The sequence below is a fragment of the Pteronotus mesoamericanus genome, unplaced genomic scaffold (genome assembly GCF_021234165.1).
Source record: "Pteronotus mesoamericanus isolate MK-2021 breed Mesoamerican mustached bat unplaced genomic scaffold, CSHL_Meso_final scaffold_1186, whole genome shotgun sequence".
Taxonomy (NCBI): domain Eukaryota; kingdom Metazoa; phylum Chordata; class Mammalia; order Chiroptera; family Mormoopidae; genus Pteronotus; species Pteronotus mesoamericanus.
In genome coordinates this window covers 5493801-5513606 of record NW_026555302.1, presented here as the reverse complement: position 1 = coordinate 5513606, position 19806 = coordinate 5493801, and the positions used below count along the sequence as shown (strand labels likewise).

The 19806-nt window shown below is 44.0% G+C and overlaps 1 protein-coding gene across 1 annotated transcript in view; it reads left to right on the top strand.

The window, feature by feature from the left end:
- Nucleotides 1-19806, top strand: part of RGSL1 (regulator of G protein signaling like 1) — a 37477-nt gene that overhangs the window by 3667 nt on the left and 14004 nt on the right. Inside the window, exons 5-14 of the mRNA XM_054587517.1 lie at nucleotides 1133-1237; nucleotides 2253-2414; nucleotides 3487-4454; nucleotides 6276-6338; nucleotides 6766-6988; nucleotides 8929-9036; nucleotides 11955-12063; nucleotides 16401-16594; nucleotides 17963-18080; nucleotides 18522-18636. Of these exons, the coding sequence (XP_054443492.1) occupies nucleotides 1133-1237; nucleotides 2253-2414; nucleotides 3487-4454; nucleotides 6276-6338; nucleotides 6766-6988; nucleotides 8929-9036; nucleotides 11955-12063; nucleotides 16401-16594; nucleotides 17963-18080; nucleotides 18522-18636 (2165 nt within the window). The remainder of the gene's footprint in view (nucleotides 1-1132; nucleotides 1238-2252; nucleotides 2415-3486; nucleotides 4455-6275; nucleotides 6339-6765; nucleotides 6989-8928; nucleotides 9037-11954; nucleotides 12064-16400; nucleotides 16595-17962; nucleotides 18081-18521; nucleotides 18637-19806) is intronic.

Sequence of the window (19806 nt, the reverse complement as noted above, 5' to 3'; positions counted from 1 at the left end):
TTCCGCTGCTCATAGCAGCCAGAGTGAGCCCTTAAATACTGAATTCAGATCCCGTCACTCCTCCGTTGGCTGTCCCCAAACCCTGCACCAATGGCTGCTTTCTCAGTGTGAAATCCAATGCCCCTGCAATGGCCTTCAAGGTCCTAGAGCCCTGGCTTCATTTCCTTTCTGATTTCATCTCCTCCTACTCCCCTCCCCGCTCGCTCCATTTTCAGCGCATTGGCCTCCTTGCAGTTCCTCAGATATACGGGACATATTCCCATTTCAAGGCTGTGCACTGGCTCTCCACTCTGCCCGGAATGCTCTTCCTCCATGTCCACGGTGCCTCTCTCTCACCTCCTTAAGTCTCTGTGAGGATCTCCCTACTCCACGAAGACCATAATGCCCACTCGTCCCTGCTGCCCTAGCATTCCCAACCCCATTTACCTTCCTCTACTTTTTCCTTTTTTTCCTGTAGTGCTTATAACCTTCAACCTTTCTAGATATGTACTTATTACGTTGATTGTTCATTGTCTCAATCACTAGAATATAAGCTCCTTGAGGGCAGGGAGTTTTGCTCTGTTTGCTAACATGTCCCGAACACCTAGAAAGGTACTCAGCACTTAGTAGACATATAATAAGTATTTGTTTAAAGAATGAATGAACATAATCTCCATCTAGGATTGAACTGGCACCTTCACTCTCAGTTTAACTAACCAAAGGTAACCGAACATGTTCCTCCTGGGGAAGGTTAAGATTCAGGGGATCCCATTGAGTAAAATGTAAAATATTGCCACTATACTCATCCCTCTCCTGCAATATATGTTTTCGGAAAGTTGGCTTGACAGAATTGCTGTCACGTGGGGACCACAGAAGGCAAGGGACCTTGGCTGGGTGTGGTTTTGATCTTGGATTGTATGTGTGCTTGTGGGTGCCTCACATGTCACTTGATATATATCACTTGATACATGTCACTAGGGGGTGTGGTGTCTACTTTCAAAAGCACCACATAACCAGCACCCAACTCATCTAACTGCCCACCATTGCCCCTCAGGCACACTGAGCGAGTGGGGGTCTGACTGTGCGCAAGGCTGAGGGAGGGGTCAGGGTTAGAGGTCTGTCTCTCGCTCTCACCATGGACTTCTCCTGGCAGCCAAGATGATGCGATGGAAGAAGGCAGACCAGTGGCTACTCCAGAAGTGCATTGGCAGAGTCAGAGGGATGTGGCACTTCTACACCTACCTCAAGGGCAGTGCAGGTAGGTTCTTGGAGCTCTTCCCGGGGCCTCTGCACATTCTTAACAGCTTCCAGAGCGCCCCAGAGCACTTACCGACAGTTACATATGTCTGTGGTGAATATAAAAATTTATTTGTAATGCAGCTTGGGTAAAGTCTTTCAGAATTGGGATCCACAGTGTAAGTTAGGGCAAATGTACTGATAGTCCCTCCCTCCCTCCCTCCCTCCCTCCCTCCCTTCCTTCCTTCCTTCCATTCAGCAGTGGTTCTTGAGCACCACTGTATGGCAGCCACTGTGCTGGTAGTTGGGGTACAAAGATGAACAAGAGCCATAAGTCCCCTTCAGAAAGCTGCCACGATGGTGGGGAGACAGACAGGGAACAAGTAAATGAATAAATTGCTGTAGCAAAAGTGTTGGGATGCACTGCGTTCTGCTCTGTGGGGTCCAGCAGTCGGTAAGTGCAGGGAGGCGCACAGCTGCACTGGCTGGCACTCAGTTCAGTGATGTTAAGTTTTATCCAGGGACAAGCTCTGGTTAACAGGTGAAATCTTGGCTCTCCAGGTAATAGGGAGGAAAGAATCGGGCAGGAGGAAGGAATTCAGTTTGTCGCAACGACTTCAGTTCTGGCAAAGTTGTGAAACAGGGAATGTAGTCTTCAGCACCTTTTGGCCCCAGGGTGCTCCTGCTGGCTACTCTGGGTCCATTTTCTAGGAAATGTTCTTTTCCCTCTAATCTTTATTTTTTGGACCAAACTCAAATGTCTCATGATCCACCCTTAGAGTCCTGCAGTTTTCCCTAAAGTGACAGTTTTTCTAACAAAAAACGCACAAAAGATCCCTATCCATTGAGTCCCTTCTTCCCATGCCTCCCATCCGCCCCCATGTTAGGGCATTTCTGGAGATGGTACCTTAATCCAAAAGGGCGCTGGAGGCAGTAGAGCAAGCTGGCAATGAGGGTATCTGCTGCCACACCCAGATGCCAGCACCAAAGGGGCGAGATTGGGGTGCAGCTCTGTGTCTCCCCTGTTGGCTCTGCAGGTGAAGAGCTGGTGGATTTCTGGGTCCTTGCTGAGAAGATCCTGAGCATAGATGAGATGGACGTGGAATTAAGAGACCACTATCTATCCCTCCTCCTTGTGCTGAGGGCCACCCATCTTCAGGAGGGCTCACAGGTTATGACTCTCTGCAACGTGAACATCAGTAAGAACTGCTAAGCGAAGTGAAATCCCCGGGAGACGTAACCATCCGTCTGGTGTCTGATAACCCTCGGTCTCCTGCTTTGCAGCCTGCCACCCTTTCCACCTTCTATGTATCAAGGATGCCAGTAGGAAACCCAACCCCTGACTGGGGGGAGGGGAGAACGGTGGGGGAGACCAGCTGTCCTTAGGCTGGTACGGGCCTTTTCCCCAGATACTACTTGCCAGTGTAGTTGTCGGCATGGAGTGAAGAGAAATTGGAACAAGGCAATTGAACAGCTCCTCCACCTTCTGAGCCTGCAGGGCTTTCTTCTTTTTTTTAAAATTGGGATTTTCTAGAACAAACTGCAGCCCACAGGCCAAATGAAGTAATGTGGCCTATGAGCTAAGAATGTTTTTATATTTTTAAAGGGTTAAAGAAAACAAGTGTGCAATGCACACTGTGGGTGGCCCACAAAACCCAAACTATTTAGTAGCTGGGCCTTCACAGAAAAAGTCTGCCAACCACTTTTCTAGAACATCAGATTCCTCCATTTTATTATGTATGTAGGTGTGTCTGTGCATATGTATTTAGAGAGGAGGCATTGCTAACCCAAACACAAATGTGTTCCAGAAGATTTACTGTTTGGGATTAGTCACACTAGTCTTTATTCATGGAGATAATTGAGAATTGAGGACATTAAAGTAGGGCTAGTAGGGACTTTTTCAAATTATCCAGCCCAAAGACTTTCCTCCTGTCAGATGCAAACCTGAGAAATCCCATTCAGAGGTACATGTCTTGTTCTTACACGTTTTCACGTGACTTTTGCTTTTCTTTACAATAACATGAAATAGCCTAAAAAATAACTTAAAGAGCCCCATAGAGTGACTTCTTTATTTGAGGAAGAAGGGAGGTAATCAAAGAAACGGGTCACAGTGCTGAGCAAACTCTAAACACATAGCCACCATATTTGTGACCTATTCCCACCCTTGGATTGCATGAGGAACAAATGAAATCCTGTACCCCCCAAAAAAATGCTTGGAAAATTTTTAAAAATCTCACCACTGCCAGATCATTTTCTCTGTCTTCTCTCCAGAGTCCCTCCTGAACTTCTCCATCTGGCATCCCAACCAGTCAACCACCAGGAGGGAGATCTTGAGCAACATGCAGAAAGTGGCACTGTTCAAACTCCAGAGCTATTGGCTTCCCAACTTTTACACCCATGCCAGGACCATCATAGCTAAGGAGGAGTCATGCCAGGGACTGATGCAAGAATATGAGACTCGCCTGTGCAGCATTTGCTGTACCCATGAAGGAGGGCTTCCTCTGGACATGAGCATCAGGAAGCCCCACCACCCCCAGAAGCGATACTCGAGCAGGAAGGCCAAGCTGAAGATGTGGCAGTTGATAGATCATGCCCCTTGGTCTCTAGAATTGGATACCAAGCCAGACACTGACTGTGCGCCCTCCCAGGAGGTCCACCCCCAGGGGAGGATGGCTATACAACTGCCTCCCCTGAAAAAGACCTCTTCAAAGGAGAGAATAACCTGTTCCCTGGAAAAGGATATTCTCTGTGCCGGGAAGTCCAAGATGAAGAAGACAGACAAGAGCTGCCTCCACATGGAGGGCCTCTTTGAGACAAAGTTCTCTGCCCACCTAAGGACTGCCACCCCCATCATCAGTCACTCCTCCTGGATGACAATCAAGAAGGCCGTCAAGCAAAGGCTCTCCTTGAAGTACACCCACTGGGCCTTGTGTGCTGATGTCTGTGCAGGGGGTCCCTTCCGGGACCACCTGAAGAAGCTGAATTTGAAAGTGGAGCTCCGACTCCTGGACCTCTGGCACGATCTGCACCATTTCCTCAGTGTCCTGATGAGTAACAGGAGGACTGGGAATGCCATCTTCTGGCACATGCTGGGCAACCGAATCTGCGAACTCTACCTGAATGAGCAGATCGGCCCATTCCTGCCACTCAAATCCCAAACCATCAAAGGCCTGAAGGAGCTGCTGCCTTCTGGGGATGTGAACCCCTGGATATCCAGAGCCCAGGAGGAGATCTGCCAGGTAGGTCTCACTTTACAGCGATGGGTTAGTGTCTGGAATGCCATCTCAAGACTGATCTAAAATCCTACCTGGCCATCTATACTAAGTTAATGATATAATCTCCCATGTAACCCTTCGCCTATTGAAGAGTTGGTTAACCTTTTAGAAGCACGCTGTACAGAGTCCCAAGAAGCAGCCAAAACTCCAAAGTAGAAGGGCGGGGGGAGTGGTCAATATCCACCTTTCATTCCTTCTTCAATTCCCCTTTTTGTGGAGCCTCCCGAAACTGTGAACCTCAGAGAACGTCACTGAGGGAAGTTTCAATAACTGCTCTAAACATCATGTATTGAAATGCAGGGTCTTTCTTTCCTAGACTAGCCATCAAGGAAATGGCCAATCCCAAAGCATTAGATAAAAGCAGGAGATCACCCTGAAGACTCACAGGCAATAAAGCCTATGCCTGGACTATTGTATTGTCAAGATCTTGGTAGGAAACAAATGGCAGAGTCCGTTGGGAAGCAGACGAGCATGCAAGATAAGGGACTGACTACAAGGGAGTGGGCAGCAGGGTAGGGAAGACACGGAGGAGACTGCGAGACCCCGGGGCCAGAAGGGTGGGTCTCCTTTCTCACTCCTGGGCCTGAAGAGTTGAGGAGAGGGAGTACTTACCAGAGCCAGGGGAGAAAGGGCAAATGGAAGGGAACGCCTGGCAGGACCTGTAATTGGCAGTAGCGGGATGTAGCCAGTCCGCAGTGACCTGGCCAGGAGGGACGAGGGGGAATCGATACGCTGAGCTCACTCTACTCCTGCTCTCCGGTCTCCTGTCAGGACTCTGCACTGCACAAACCCCACCAGAGGCCAGGGGGCCTGTGGATGAGGTCCATACAGCTTAATTTCCCAAGGCGAAGCCAGGCGGAGAAGGGCAGAGAGTAGATCTGGAGGAGCAGGTTGACAAAAATAGCAAATTATTTAGTGCATTGTAAAATATTCACCTTGTAAAGCACATTACCTCTTTGAGGCTTCCTAGCACCTCTCTGAGGCAGACATGGTAGTATTGTTGTCACCCATACAATGAGGAAAATGAGACTCAGAGAGGGTAAGTGGATTAGCCCAAGGCACACAGCAGACTCATGGAGGAATCAGGGTCAGATCCCATGAGTTCTTAGCTCTCAGTCCAGCACAACTTCCAGTACAGAATAGTTACCCAGGGTTGCCTGTCTGGGTGGGATAGGACCAGGTCAGTCCAGTGGGTCCCCTGCTCAAGCTCTCCTGTGCGTAATTCTTCAGGGCTGGAAGCCCAGAGGCCCCCTGCCTTTTGTGAGAGAAGTGTTTCTTCCTCCCCGCTCCCTGAGGACTTTGCTGACACCTCTGTGACGGCATGTCATAATGCTGCTCATCATGCTACCAGTTTGTTTATTTTAATGTAATGAAATAATCTTCACAAGTGGCTAAGGTCTTCGAGTGGGAGATACTAAAAGTAGACACACCAAAAGGAGGTGGTTGGTTTTCAAGACCATTTTGAGAATCATGTGAGATAGTACTTTGGAAAGAAACAAAGATGTACAAGATGGCAAGTAACTGTCCGGTAAACTATTGCATCTCTTCTTAAGTAAATATCGGTTTCTATCCTCTGAGATTCCGAGAGAGGCCCGGTGAGCTGCCATATTTAGAAAAGTGAAGGAATGTCCCCTCATGGGCCATGACTAACGTCTGCTGTTCCACTGTGTCTCCAAGTTAAAGAATCCAGGCGCGGCAGCCTATTCTCTCCCTGGTAAACACTAGCTAGCGAGAGGCCGCAAGCTGAGCACCGCCTCCTGACGCTCTTCTGTGTCTGGATTGCAGACGCTCAGCCGCTGGTTTGACGAATTCCTGGATGAAGAGGACTACTGGTTCCTCACTTTCACGGTAGGAGGGGCTCTGAGTTGGGGAGGAATCCTGAGGCGGAGGGAAAAGAGAGAGAAACTGCTCTTTTAGAAGCCTTATTTGTGAAAGTAAATGAAAATCAGGCTTTTTTTCCCCCTTCAGGCAACTGGGGGTTGACGTAATCCCTGATGTTCTAAATGTAAGCCTCTCAAGGAAAAAGACTCAAGTGCCTAAGCTGACTTTGAAGAAGCCACCTTCATGTAGAATTTTTCCCTTATAGAAAATGGGTTTGATGAGAAAAGGGAGAGGGTTCGTGTGTCAAGGAGCAATGGTTCCAATCAAACTGAAAACCGTCAGCCTAAGTCCATGTGACAGGGAGACACAGGAGGACTGGGCTGTTCCCAAAATCTTGCGTCTGGTCTAGTTCCTGTAGCAAATGCTGTCTGCCCCTCAACCCCCTTTCTGTTAGACTCAGACCAAGTTCATGAGCACCAGGTGGCATAAGAGAGACTCCATCAGCAGAAAAGAGAACCTTCTTCTCTATAAGAGGTTTGAGGAATCCCTGGCATTGAGCCAGGGTTTGGTGAACATGGAAGAGATGGATTCTCTGCAGTGGCACAAACTAGCTTCTGAGGACCTGAGACAAGGCGGGTCTCTCCGGGTGGAACTGCAGGCTCCAGTGTACCTGGCAGGTGAGGGCCGTCACCGCAGTCTTTTTTTGACCATTACATATAGGCAACTGGGAAATAGTAATATTGAACACTTACTGATTATTTACTGTGTCAGCGCTGTGCAGTGCAAAGATTACCTCATTTGCTCTTCAGAATAACCTGAGGTAAGTACTGAGTAACCGAGGTGCAGAGGGGTAAGTGACCCTCCCCTCGAATCCAGTCCAAGGCATTTCTGTGAGTGTATCTTCAACAGCTACCCTCCTTCCCCAGCGTAACACCCCAGCGCCCGCCCCCCGGGACGGTGGAGAGAGGTGCTAGGGAACACCAGGCCCTGCGGGCCCGCGGGCCTGCGGCCACGTCCAGGCTCGAGCTCCGCAAACCTGAGCATGGATTTAACCTCCCTTTAAGCCCCAGTTCTCATCTGTCAATTAGGAATAATAATAGGCTTGTTGTGAAGATGAGCCAAGGTCGTCTATGAAAGCTGTTAGAGCAAAGTTTGGCAGTAGTACAAGTCCAATAAATGTCAGCCTTTGTCACTCAAATGGAAAAAATTGCTTTAATTTTCTATGCTGAGGCGGCCAGAGCCGTGTAGTACTTCTCAAACTTCGATCTGCAACTACTTTTGACTTCAGGGAACGTACCTGCATGTATATATATGTGTGTGCATATAGATAGAAAAATATTTTCACAAACCAGTATAGACGCTAATGTTCTCTGTTCTGTTTCGTTTTTGACAAACGAGTGAGTCATGGCCTACACTTGGAAAAATGCAGATAGAGTAGGAGTAAGCGAAGGCTTTGAAAATTCCGTTCCACCACGCCTTGCCCTGTGAGCCTGGGCCTTGTCTCTTGCCCAAGTTACTCTGTCTCTTTGAGCCTCATTTTCTCATCTACAGAATGGGGACAGTGGCCCCCACTTTGCAGAGCTGTTGAGAGGATTGGAGGTAATGCATTTATGCAGCAACCAGGTGCTCAATAAGTAGTACTTTCTAGATTACATTAAAAAATGTAACACTCAGCCCTTGAAATCCTTCATTGCGCAGTGCACTCCATGTACAAAACAAGATGCCTCGGATGCTTGTCCCGCAGAGCCATGCTTGAGCATGAGTTATTTAAATCTATCGCGCATAGGACCTCTGCTTTACCTCCGGGCTCTACCTTCTCTCCAAATGCCAGGCACTCCAGAATCTTTCCCAGAAATCAAGAGAGAAGTAGAAGAAAGGGTAGCTGGTCAATTTCACCACACGTGTACAGGGCAACAGGCTTTTCTTTCTTGGCCATGGAGGGTCAGGGATGGTCAGGGAGAAGGGGAACCACCCTCTACGGAGAAGCCCCACCCCAGCACACGTGATTACTTCACCCACCACTGGCGCTTTGGAACACAAGCCTGACCTGCCAAGGGCCTCCTGTGAGATGGGGCTGTCAGGCTGCGTAAACTCACAGAGCACCAGAACTAGAATGCTCTCAGCTTTCCATGGAGAACAGGAGTGCCAGTGAGGTGGAAAGGGTGCCCAAGGTTGCTCTGCAAGGGAGGAGTAGAAAGTAGGAGTCCCTTTTTGTGAGAGATGGCATTGATGATGGTGGCATTTGACTGAAGGGCAGCTGGCATTTGCGCATCTGCACCCTAGGATTCCTTCTGGACTCCACCGGTATAACTCAGAAAGCATGGACTACTCTGGAGGGTTCCAAGGCAAGTGTGTGTGACGAGGCAGAAAATCTCCATGGGTCAGGTGTCTCGGAGAAGGGTAGAACCCACCCCCCCGCTCCCCCCCCCGGAGGGTTGAGGAGGCTGTATTTCCTTGCTTCTGATTTGGCCTAGAGAACTTGTACGTAAACATTCCTATAAAGTACTATTGTCATACTTAAATAACATTTTAAAGGCAATACTGTCAACAAAAGTATGTGAATCTTTGAACCCAGAGTGGTCAACTAGACTCTCCCCTGTTTTTCTCTGCTTGATAGATGTAGAGAAAATGACCTTTGAGGAACTCTGCTGTGTGTATCCAAAGGTGGCTGTAGAAAAGATCAGCAGTGACTACAAAATATACTGTGAAAAAGCGCCTAAGATAGGTAAGTGTTTAAACTCGCTGGTAGATTCGAGACAGCCAGATAAGAAAGAATCTCCCAACTCAATAAGCCATAGGCCAAAAGAGGAACCACACTCTGTTTGAAATGAGGAATGGTCAGACTTTGTTGGGGTGTTTTGTTTTTTTTCCCCTTCTACATAGCCATAGAAGGGCACCATGAAAGTGAGAGGAAATTATAAACGAATGAAGATGAGGTTGAAAATTGTTTATTCCCACCTTCTTGCTAAGATATTACTCTGGGGTTTTAAATAATGCAGGTGTGTCTTCTGCGAACTTCCCTGGAGTGAGAGATTTGCGGAAAGAGGTTTGTTGCGTATGTGCCCAGGCACGACTGCTGTAAAGGAATGAGGAAGGCGCAGCTGGGAGGGGGTAGGTGCTGAACTGCCAGGCAGTTGCAGTGCACCTCAGCAGATCCCTGAGGAGGCTCGGAAACCAGGTGACCCTTCAGAGTTGTCCCTCATTGAGTCAAGGGACTTTTGTATATCTACCTTGACTCAGGGAGGATATAACCTTGGGTCAGGCAGTGCCCTTTGGTTTTGGAATGAGTTTCAGAACATTTTGCGTTTCTGACTTGATGTCTTTTGTCAGTTTCAGGAAAATTTCAGTTATTATCTCTTCAAATATTCTGCTTCATTCTCTCTTCTTCCTTCTGATGATCTTACTACACATATTTTTGACATTTCAGCCACATGCTCTGTGTCTCATATGCTTTATTCTGTATTTTCCATATTTTTCTCTGTATGTTTCAGTCTGGATATTATCTTTTGATCTCACTGCTACTTCAATTCTTACTTCAGCTATCTATAATTTGTCATCCTACCCATTCTTAATTTTCTGCATTTCAGTCATTAAACTTTTTATTTTTAGAATTTATTTCTTTTTGTGATATTCAGCTTATGTTAATTTTTTTCTCTTTTAATTACTTAAACTAAATTAATAATAGTAATTTCAAAGTCCATATTTGGATTTCCCATGTCTATTTCAAATGTCATTCTCTCCCGTTGGTTTTTCGTTGCCTTTTTAAATACCTTGTTATTTCTGCTTTATTTGTGAACATTGTCGGTACAAATTTGTAGAGATCACCTGAGGCTCTGGGTGACCTTATTTCCCTCCAGAGCGGGCTCCTTTTACCTGTGACACACACTGAACTAGCATGTCCAAAAAACCTTAATCCATTTAGGGACAGAGTGGCTCAGCTGCCTTTCATTCCTTTTGATGGGCGAGCTGGCTCTGATTTTCCCTACTTTCGGGGGTCCCAATTAAAAGTCTTGGGGTGCTTTTCGGGGCCCCCTTTGCTCTTCTGTAGGTTTTGCCACCTTCTGTCCTGAGACTCTGCCAAAACTCTTTGCTCTATTTCTCAGGAGCAATGGTCACAACTTTCAAATGCCTTGAAAGTGAAAGCAATGACGAAAGGGTTTTTTGCCGTGTTCTAAGGGCCTGTGGCTTTGTCTTCTGTCGTGTTGTGGCTTCAGCAATGCAAAAGCCTCCAGGGTGGCCAAAGGATTGGGGTCAGCTCACCCTTCTGGTTTTTAACCTTCTGTTTGCTTCCAATCTGGATGTTTTTATTTCGTTTTGTATTAATTTCTTACAAACTTACTTGTAAGTTTAAAAGTGCATGATTTTTTACCCAGCATTGCTAGGTGTTTTTTATTGGGAGGGTTCTTTTGATTGTTTTTTCCCCCAATATCTGGTCTTCCATAGTCTGGATTTTATTTTTTCACCTACTCAATTGCATGTTAGATCCAGTATGTATATCTATTGTTTTTAATACTTTTGTAAGCTGTCTCTGAAAGTAGTATCAAACCACACAAAAATGTCCTGTGGGGGTACATTCTGTTTAATAAATGGTTTAAAGGATTGACTATAACCAGGCCATGTTCTGATTTCTGGACAGGTGAGATGAATAGTACATTATTCCTACCCTTGAAAAAAAATCTGTGTTTTTTTCTACAGTATTAACCTCAAAGTGCTCTTCCAATACTAAAATTCTTGGAGTCCATCATTCTTCAGTAGTAATGTTTTCTGTTTAAAGATTTTATTTACTTATTTATTAGAAAGAGGGGAAGGGAGGGAGAAAGAGAGGAAGAGAAACATCAATGTGTGGTTGCCTCTCACGCGTGCTCTACTGGGGACCCAAGCGGCAACCCAAGCATGTGCCCTGACTGGGCATCGAACCGGCAACCCCTTGGTTTGTAGGCCAGCACTCAGTCCACTGAGCCATGCCAGCCAGGGCCAATAGTAATGTTTTAACATATGTTTTGAAATAATGGTTTCTAAATGCCAGTAGGGAACCAGACATCCACCCCAAACTGTGCATGGGGTGACACACGGCCACTTGAAAAGCTTGCTGTGGAAGCAGGGTCCTCAGGAAAGGGGATGGTTTCTGTTAAAGCAAGAAGCTGGAGGGTGGGGAGGACTCTTAACGAAGAGGTCAAGTAGAATCCGTGAGAGTTTGCCGATTACAGAGCAGGAGTTCCGGGGGGCACGTGGAAGCGTTTAGGATGGGGTAGCAGAGGTGTCCAGGAAGACTGTCATGTGGAGCATGTTCTAGTCAAAATGGCTGACTGGGGGAACGATGCGTTTGGTGTTCAAATAATAAGGAGAAGTCTGATGTACTAGGTCTCAGCAGTCCTCTGAGGAAGGTGAGCTCTGGGCCTAACAGCCAGCAGACTTAAATAACAGCCTCGACTGATATTAGCGTCAGCGGTTAAAATCCTCCCGAAGTCTCTTCTGCGTTCATGGCCTCTGCATCCCTAGCGTGAATGGCCTGAGAGGGCAGCAATGGTGGGGACTTGGCTTTTCCGCTCAATGTCTGGGAAATGTCCTTGCTACTCTGTTCCTTCTTCTTCTCTGCAATGTTCTTTATAACGTGGTGTTGCCCAACCTGTGACTTTTTATTAGATCTCAGAGTGAAAATTGTCAGAAATCCAAGGACACGTTCATCCACGGAAAGGAAAACATCCTTCTTGAAAAGGACTGAGGCTGTAAGGAAGCCTTCGCTACAACCCAGGTGAGGCGTGGGCCCTGGCTACAGCAGTGTCTCCAGGCACAGGCCTGGCGTTCAGCATGAACTTATTTTTCTGTGTGTTAGTTTCCAGACTCTTTTCCATATATCGCACGTACGTGTACAGGCATACTTAGTATTTTACATCATTATTTATTTTCTAACCCTGGCACCATGTAATATATATTATGCAATACCTTTTTCAACATTAACTATCATAAACATCCTTTTATGCCTGTATGTATAGGTCTGCCTCCTTCCATAGCATGGATGTAGCATGATTTATTTAACTATGTTTTTCATGGACATATGCATTATCTTCAGTTTTTCGCTGCTATCAGTAGTATCATCATAAACGTCTTTGTGCATGCGTCCTCGCGTGTTTGTGTTTTCCGGATTGTGTACTACTGGAGTAGCCTCCTAACTGGTTCCTACTTCATGTGTCTCCCCCTTTAATGAATCCAAGAGTCAGTCTCAGGTAAGGTCCCCCTGCTAGGCAAGGCCTCTGTGGGCCCTTCTGTCAGGGGTGCCCGCTCACCCTTATTCCACTGACCTCAATGCAAACGGCGCCTCCCCATAAAAAGTCCTCCAAATGTATGGCTTCCCTCTCCTCTGAAACACTAGATCCCCGAAATACAACCCCAAGCACTTACCATGTATTATCTGGTACTGCTCTTTATTTTTTAGATATGCTTTCTACCTTCTTGACTATAAGTTTCTTGTAAGCCATGCCATTCACTCAGTCATTCATTTTTGGTTAATTCAGTAATTATCTCTTAATAACTAGCTCCATGGAAAGTTCTCTTATAGAGGATAAGAATATGTTAGCACATACAAATTTGGTAGTCAAAAGTCACTGGCAGAATATTTGCATTAAGTTCCCAGAAGCATGTTTTCATTTGCTATTAACATTCATAGAGGGTAATAAATCCTCGGTCTCTTCTACGAGTAAACAGAGATTTTCCTCCCTTTCAAGGAACTGAAATTAATCCCTGAGGTTCAACTTTTTATCCCTTTTGCTATTCCAATGTGTACTACTTACCACTTTCCACTATGTCTGTAGGAATACCTATTCTCCAATTCAGTTGAATATGAATATCACGGAAGTCTTTTCTAAATCATATATTCACAGGATCATTAAATTCTAGAGGGAATATGCAGGGTTATGTAGTCCAGTTTCATGTCTTCAGTTAAGACCACAGCAGAATGGCCTGGGTATGTCACAGTTGCAACTCTCTTAACCCTTCTCCCTAGTCCAAATTCAATGTAATAAACAGTTATTGATCATATGCTGTGTCCCAGACACTCTGGATGCTAATGATACAAAAAAGACAGAGTCCTTGCCCTTAATCTAATAACAACTAAATAAATACAATACTGACCTTAAAATGTTTTGATAAAATGTTGAGTAATTAATGTGAGAGTATAATACAAGGAGGAAATTTTGAGTGGGGGTTAGGAAAAGTTAGAGTATCAAAAGAAGCTTTAATCTGCATGTAGGAATAAAATTGCAAAGAAATGGGATATGTTGTGGGTAGGGCTAAACCTTCCAAGCTGAAGAAATGATGCAAGAGATAAACTCAGAAATATGAAAGTGGTATTCAAATGCTCAAAAGTAGTCCAGTGGTGTTAAAGCACAGAATGCATGGGGAGAAGGGACATAAAACATAAAATTAGAAAACTAGATTGAGACTAAAATAACAAAAAATATCTTGAATGAATTATTAAGGAATTTATTTTGATTAAATGGCAATTCATGAGGGCTTCTTGGAACAGGAGTAGCAAAAATACCTCTTATATGGATTTTTAAAATATAACTCTGGTAGAAATAACAATGATAGTGTGAGCAGGCAGAGGCTCAGACTGAAGGCAGGAGTAATAGTTGGAAGGTTGCTGCCGTAGTTCGGCAAGTGACATTGAAGGTCTGAAGTTAACAGTGGGAGTAGACATATAAGGGAAGATGCAGATTTTAAAAACACTGAAGATGAGGAATTGGACTTCTGGAATGGTGGAGTAAGAACCTCAAAATTACCTCCCTATAAAAACTATAGTAAAGCCAGACAAGCCTGTTAAAAAAATATTTAGAACTCTGTAAATTATATCATCCAAAATTTCAGTTTTAAAAAAATTATCATGCCGACCCCCTCCCCAAAAATAACCCACAGGAAAGTATGGCTCATACACAGAGAGGGAAGAGCAGTCATCACAAACTGTCTCTGTGGTGAGTCAGACATTGGACTCCCCAAAGACTTCCAAGCAATATGGTCAGTGAACTAAAGGAAACCATGTTTAAAAAATTGAAGGAAAGTATGGCGAAAATAACTCATTAAATGAAAATATTAATAAGATAAAAATAATAAAACAGAACCAAATAAAATCTAGAGTTGAAAAGTATAATAACTGAAATGAAAAATTCACTAGAAAGAATCAACAGCAGATGTGAGCTGGCAAGAAAAATTAGTGAACTTGAAATTAGCTCAGTAGACATTATCCAGCCTGAAAGCATCAAGGAATAAACATCAAAGGACCTCAGAGCCCTGTATATTGGGAAAAACATCAACATACAAATAATGGCAGTGTCAGGAGAGGAAAGAGAGATAAAGGGGCAGGAAAAATGGTTGAGTACATAATGGCTGAGTACTTAATCAAAACATACTAGGAGCGTAATGAATTCCAAGTAGAATAAACTTACAAAGATTCACACTTAGACACATTCTAGTCAAACCATGGAATGACACCAAGAAAAATCTTAAATGCTGCAAGAGAAAACAACTTACCTGATTCAGGGGAACAACAAGGTTAACATTTACATCACATAAGAAACCAGTAAGATAAAGAGAAAAATCCGGACACAAGAAGGTTTCCTGTAAACATCAGCAACACTGATAAACCATTAGCTCTGCTGACCAAGGAGGGAAGTAAGATGGCACTGGTCACCAAAATCTGGAAGGAAAGAGGGGACTTCATCATGGACTCTGCAGAAATTAATATGGCCATAAGGAAATGTAGGGAACAAATTAGGTAAATGGACAAATTTCTAGAAGTAACCAAGTTTCTGAAGCTCACTGAAGAAGCAGAAAATATGAATAAATCTAAAATAAGAGAAGAAACTGAATTAGCAATTTAAAATCTTCTCCCAGAGAAAATTCTACACACAGGTGGCTTCACTGCAGAAATCTATGAAATATTTAAAGGATACGTAATGCCCATAGTCCATGAACTCTGAGGAAATAGAGGAAAAATGGAACACTTGCTAATTTACACTGTGAGGCCAGCCAGTATTATTCTGATGCCAAAGCCAAATAAGGATATTATAAGAAGAGAAAATGTATAGACCAACATTCCAGTCAAATCTAGATATAAAAATCCGCAACAAAATATTAGCAAACCAAATCCAGCAACATACAGAAAGGAGTATATAGCATGTCCAAGTGGGATTTATTCCAGGGAGGCAAGATTGATTTAATAAAAAATCAATTAATATGATATACCATATTAATAAAAATAACGGTAGAATTCCACATGATTATCTCAATACAAATCCAGGTCCCATTTATGACAAAAAAAATTTTCAGTAAAATTAGAAGAGAAGGGAACTGTCTCAGTCTGTAATATTAGGACATCTATAAAAACTTGTGGCTAACATTGTACTTAATGAATTAGGTATATAAAGGAGGAAGATCAAGATGAACAACTCATGGGTGTGTGTAGAAAGGTTTAAAAAAATAGCCATGACATAAAGATGGCATTCAATGGGCAGCTGAAATTTGAAGTGGAGCTCATGTGAACTAGAAATGTAGTTTCACCATTATCGATAATTCGATCCACTTCTTCATATCAATAAAAATTGAAACCATGGAGGGAGGCAGAGATTACCCGAGGAAGCGGGGGAAAGCCTAAGGATTGCAGATGAAACATTAGGGGCACCTCTATCTGAGAAACACTGAAAAGAAATCAGCAAAGGAAATTGAGAAATAATATTGATCAATAACTGCTGATCACTCATGCTCTACCTCATTGAAATGACTTCCAGTCAGGGGTTGTTTTAAATCCATAATGCAGAAAGAGGGTTTCCTAGGGGAAAAAAACAAAACAAAAGTGTTTGCTTTAAAATACCTCTCCTCCTTTTCCATTGGGGTTGTCAAATGATTGGACCAATCTTAGGATGGATACATAAAATATCTACCTCCAAAGAAATGGAGTAAATAATTCATTCACCCTGATCCTCACACATGGTAAAAGGCCCCACCGCCTGGGAAAAGCCATTGCCCCTTCCCCGAATGCAGCAGAATCCAGGCGCACCATGCCCTTCTCTCCGCCAATGATGCTTTCCTGTTCTCCAGAAACCTGACAGAGGTCCTCCTGAACGCACAGCACTTGGAGTTCTTCCTGGAGTTCCTCAGAGAGCGGCAGGCCGATGGCCCGTTGCGGTTCCTGGTCGCTGTGCAGAGGATGAGTGCTGAGGTGGATGAAAAGAGTTGCAAGTCTATCGTTGAAAACATAATGAAGACTTTCTTCCATGGAAAAGTCTCTCCTGGTATGCAGTCGCCTCCTGACACTGTTTCCTTCCCTCTTTAGTCGCTTAGAAGAGTCTGGAAAAGAGCCTTTCTTAAGTCAGTCCCCTGAGAGAACGTAACAGGGTAGTGGCCACACAGGGCAGTACTGAGACAGAGAGGTCATGAACAACAGGGAGCAGGGAACAATAGTAAATCCGAAGAAGCCAAGTGCAAGACACCGGCCCTTATATATGAAATACATACTCTCATTTTATTCAGCCCTGAAATTAGGATTTTATTTAATCCCTATAAGGTAGGGATAAATAGCTCTACTTGACTAATGAGGAAGGTAGAACAGACAGGAAACTTATCCAATTGGTGGAACTTGAACTCAAACTCAAGTTGTTTGACCATCAAATCAGCTAGACTGGAGTTAGATACAAAAGTGAGAGTTATCTGTGTGCAAAATTGGAGTGTCCACCACTCATAGGTTATAAAGATAGTTGTGCCAAGTAGCAGAACTGAATCCTTGAAAATCCTCATAAATTTTGTATTGTTTTCTTGCCTGAGGTGGGAGGGTAAGTCTGACCCATTTAAATTCATTTGGCCAAAATCAGAAGTTGCATGTAAGGTATTGACCTGTAAGTCTGGAGGCAAACAAAAGGGGGTGAGCTTAATCTCATCTTGGAGGTAAACAAATCTATAGCAAAGTAATGAAGATAAAGCTTCCTATTTTGACACAGATGAACAGATGGGGTGTGTGTGTATGTGTGTGGTTTGCTTGTGGTTAAACCAAGATAAGGTTATAGATTTTATATAAATGGAAAAAGGTAAAATTGGCAAATCTTATAAGAAATATTTGTTAAGTCTTGGGATATCAAGTTCTGTACATTGTTTTATGAACTAGAGGAGAAAGAAGAATAAACAGATACTGTCCTTGGTAAGCTTTTAACTCTTATTAATCAACACCATAGTCTTTGAACAAAAATCCTATTGCCCTTAAAATATGTATTTGTAATCTTGGAATTCCCAGCAAGTAACTTTAATCTCTTATTCTTATGCTCTCTTCCTAAACCAAAAACTTCAAACTAGCTGCAAAAATGAGTCTTTTAAACACTTATTCCCCCTACACACTTATCTGATATTTGATTGGATAGGTTACTATTTGCTCTACAAATACACTTGCACATAATATTCCAGAGATGCAGGGGAGATTTTCAAACAAATTGTGGAGAGCTCAGAGTCTAACCAGGTTGCAAATAAGGAACTGTAAGACTCTAAGATGAAAAAACACCAGCTACCTTGGAAATGGCAGACAAAGAGATGATGGTTTCCCTCTCTGTCTCTGTCTCTGTCTCTGTCTCCCACTCCCTCCCCCTCCCTTCCTCTCTCCCCCTGTCATTTTCTAGAAGAAATGCTGCAGTGTGACGCCCCTATCATCAAAGAAATTGCTCAGATGCGTCGGGTCAGCACAACCCCGTTGTTAGCGCTGCAGGACTATGTCATGAAATCTCTGGAAGAAAAGTGGTGAGTATTGCTTGGTGAAGGCAGCAAGCCTTTCAGGAGCTGCTCATTGGGTCCTGAACGCCACATGACTCAAGGAGTTTCATAATCCACTCACTGAGTTCATTGTCAGAGCCTCTCCACAAAAGAAAAGCCAAACTTATCTTGAACCCTCTTACTACCTACCAACCTCACGTGTGTGCGCACATGCTCACACACACACAAACACACACACACATACACTGCTGTTCATTTGGTTGAACAAGGAACAACACAGTAGTGATTGGGAAGGACAGGCTGACATTAGCAAAGGATTGAAATGGTAAGAAGAATATTTTTGAGTATCTCAACATTCCCCAATTTCTACTTCGACTTCCTCCATATGCAGAGGTAGGTTTGCCTTCACTGTTACTTTGAGATGCCAGATTTTGGCCTTCTTTGATCTTCTTGACCTCCATGTGGCAGGTTTAAAGATTACCAGGAGTTATTCCCAGCTTATCCTCAAGAAGTGCAAACCAAAGTACGAACTCTGCCTAGGAAGCCCTCGAAGACGACAGCAACTCAACATCAGGCATCCCAGGTCAGTGAGGAAACCAGTGCAGACGAGATATTGGGGACAAGAAAATCCCTGCCTAGGTGCTGTCCACCGTAAAAAGGAGTTTCACTGTTAGCTTATTGAGTCACTAGGACAACTACCCTTTGAGGTAGGTTTTTAAAATCCCATTTTACAAAGGAGGAATCCGAGTCTCAGAGAAATTGTTACAGTGAGAATTTAAGGAAGCCCCTCTCTTTGCTCTCTTTGTGACAGGTATAGAAACTCGTGGAGATCAAAATGTCAGTCTTTTAAATTTAATTTAATTTCTATTCCTTTCCTTCCCTTCCCTCCCCTTTCTTTTCCTTTCCATTCCATTCCATTGCTGAAAGCTACTTTCAAGGACATGGGTTGACCATGAAACCAAGTGGGTTTGATAATCCTCTCTCTATGCCCAAATTAAACTTACACATTCAGTCACTAGGACATAATGGAATAAAGCAGTTCTCCACTTACCCAGGTGAGCCCCTTACCAGATGAGAAAGGCAAGGCCCAAACACGTGTCCTGCAGACCAGCACCCCTGCAAAGGGCTGAGAGCAAACAGTAGGTGCCGCTTCCTCATTCCAAACTTACCAGTCACCTCACTCAAGTCTTTCTCCCATTGGAGGAGATAAAAAGGGGAAGAAGAGAAGGCAGGTGTGTTATTCAGGAAAGGCTTCATAGGGTTTGAGAAAAACAATACACATCATGTTAAATAATCTCTTAAATAACCACTTGCTCAATGTATTATACAGTTAGTTTGTATCAGAAAAATTTGAGCCCAGCTCTGACTCCAAAGATCATGCCCAGATATGTCTGAAAATAATGCCTATGCCCATTGATCCAACACTCCAGATATAAAAATGGGCTTCCCTGGCCTTTCTTCTTTTTATTTCCTCCATACATGAATCAACTCCATGTCCAGGTACCTGGAATGATCATGTAGGACATTGGAAAGAATACCACACCCGAAACCAGAATTCTTTGTTTTAATTTCAGGTCTTTCTGTTGCTCTTAGATAGATAAGATATAAAGAAACCAACATGTACATATGCCTACTTTGTGCCAAGCACTATATCAGGGTTTTAATATGTCATCACTAACCCTCCTCACAACCAGGACGGCTGTGGTCCTACAGGTGGATACTTGGATACATGGGTTAAATGGACCTGCGCTGC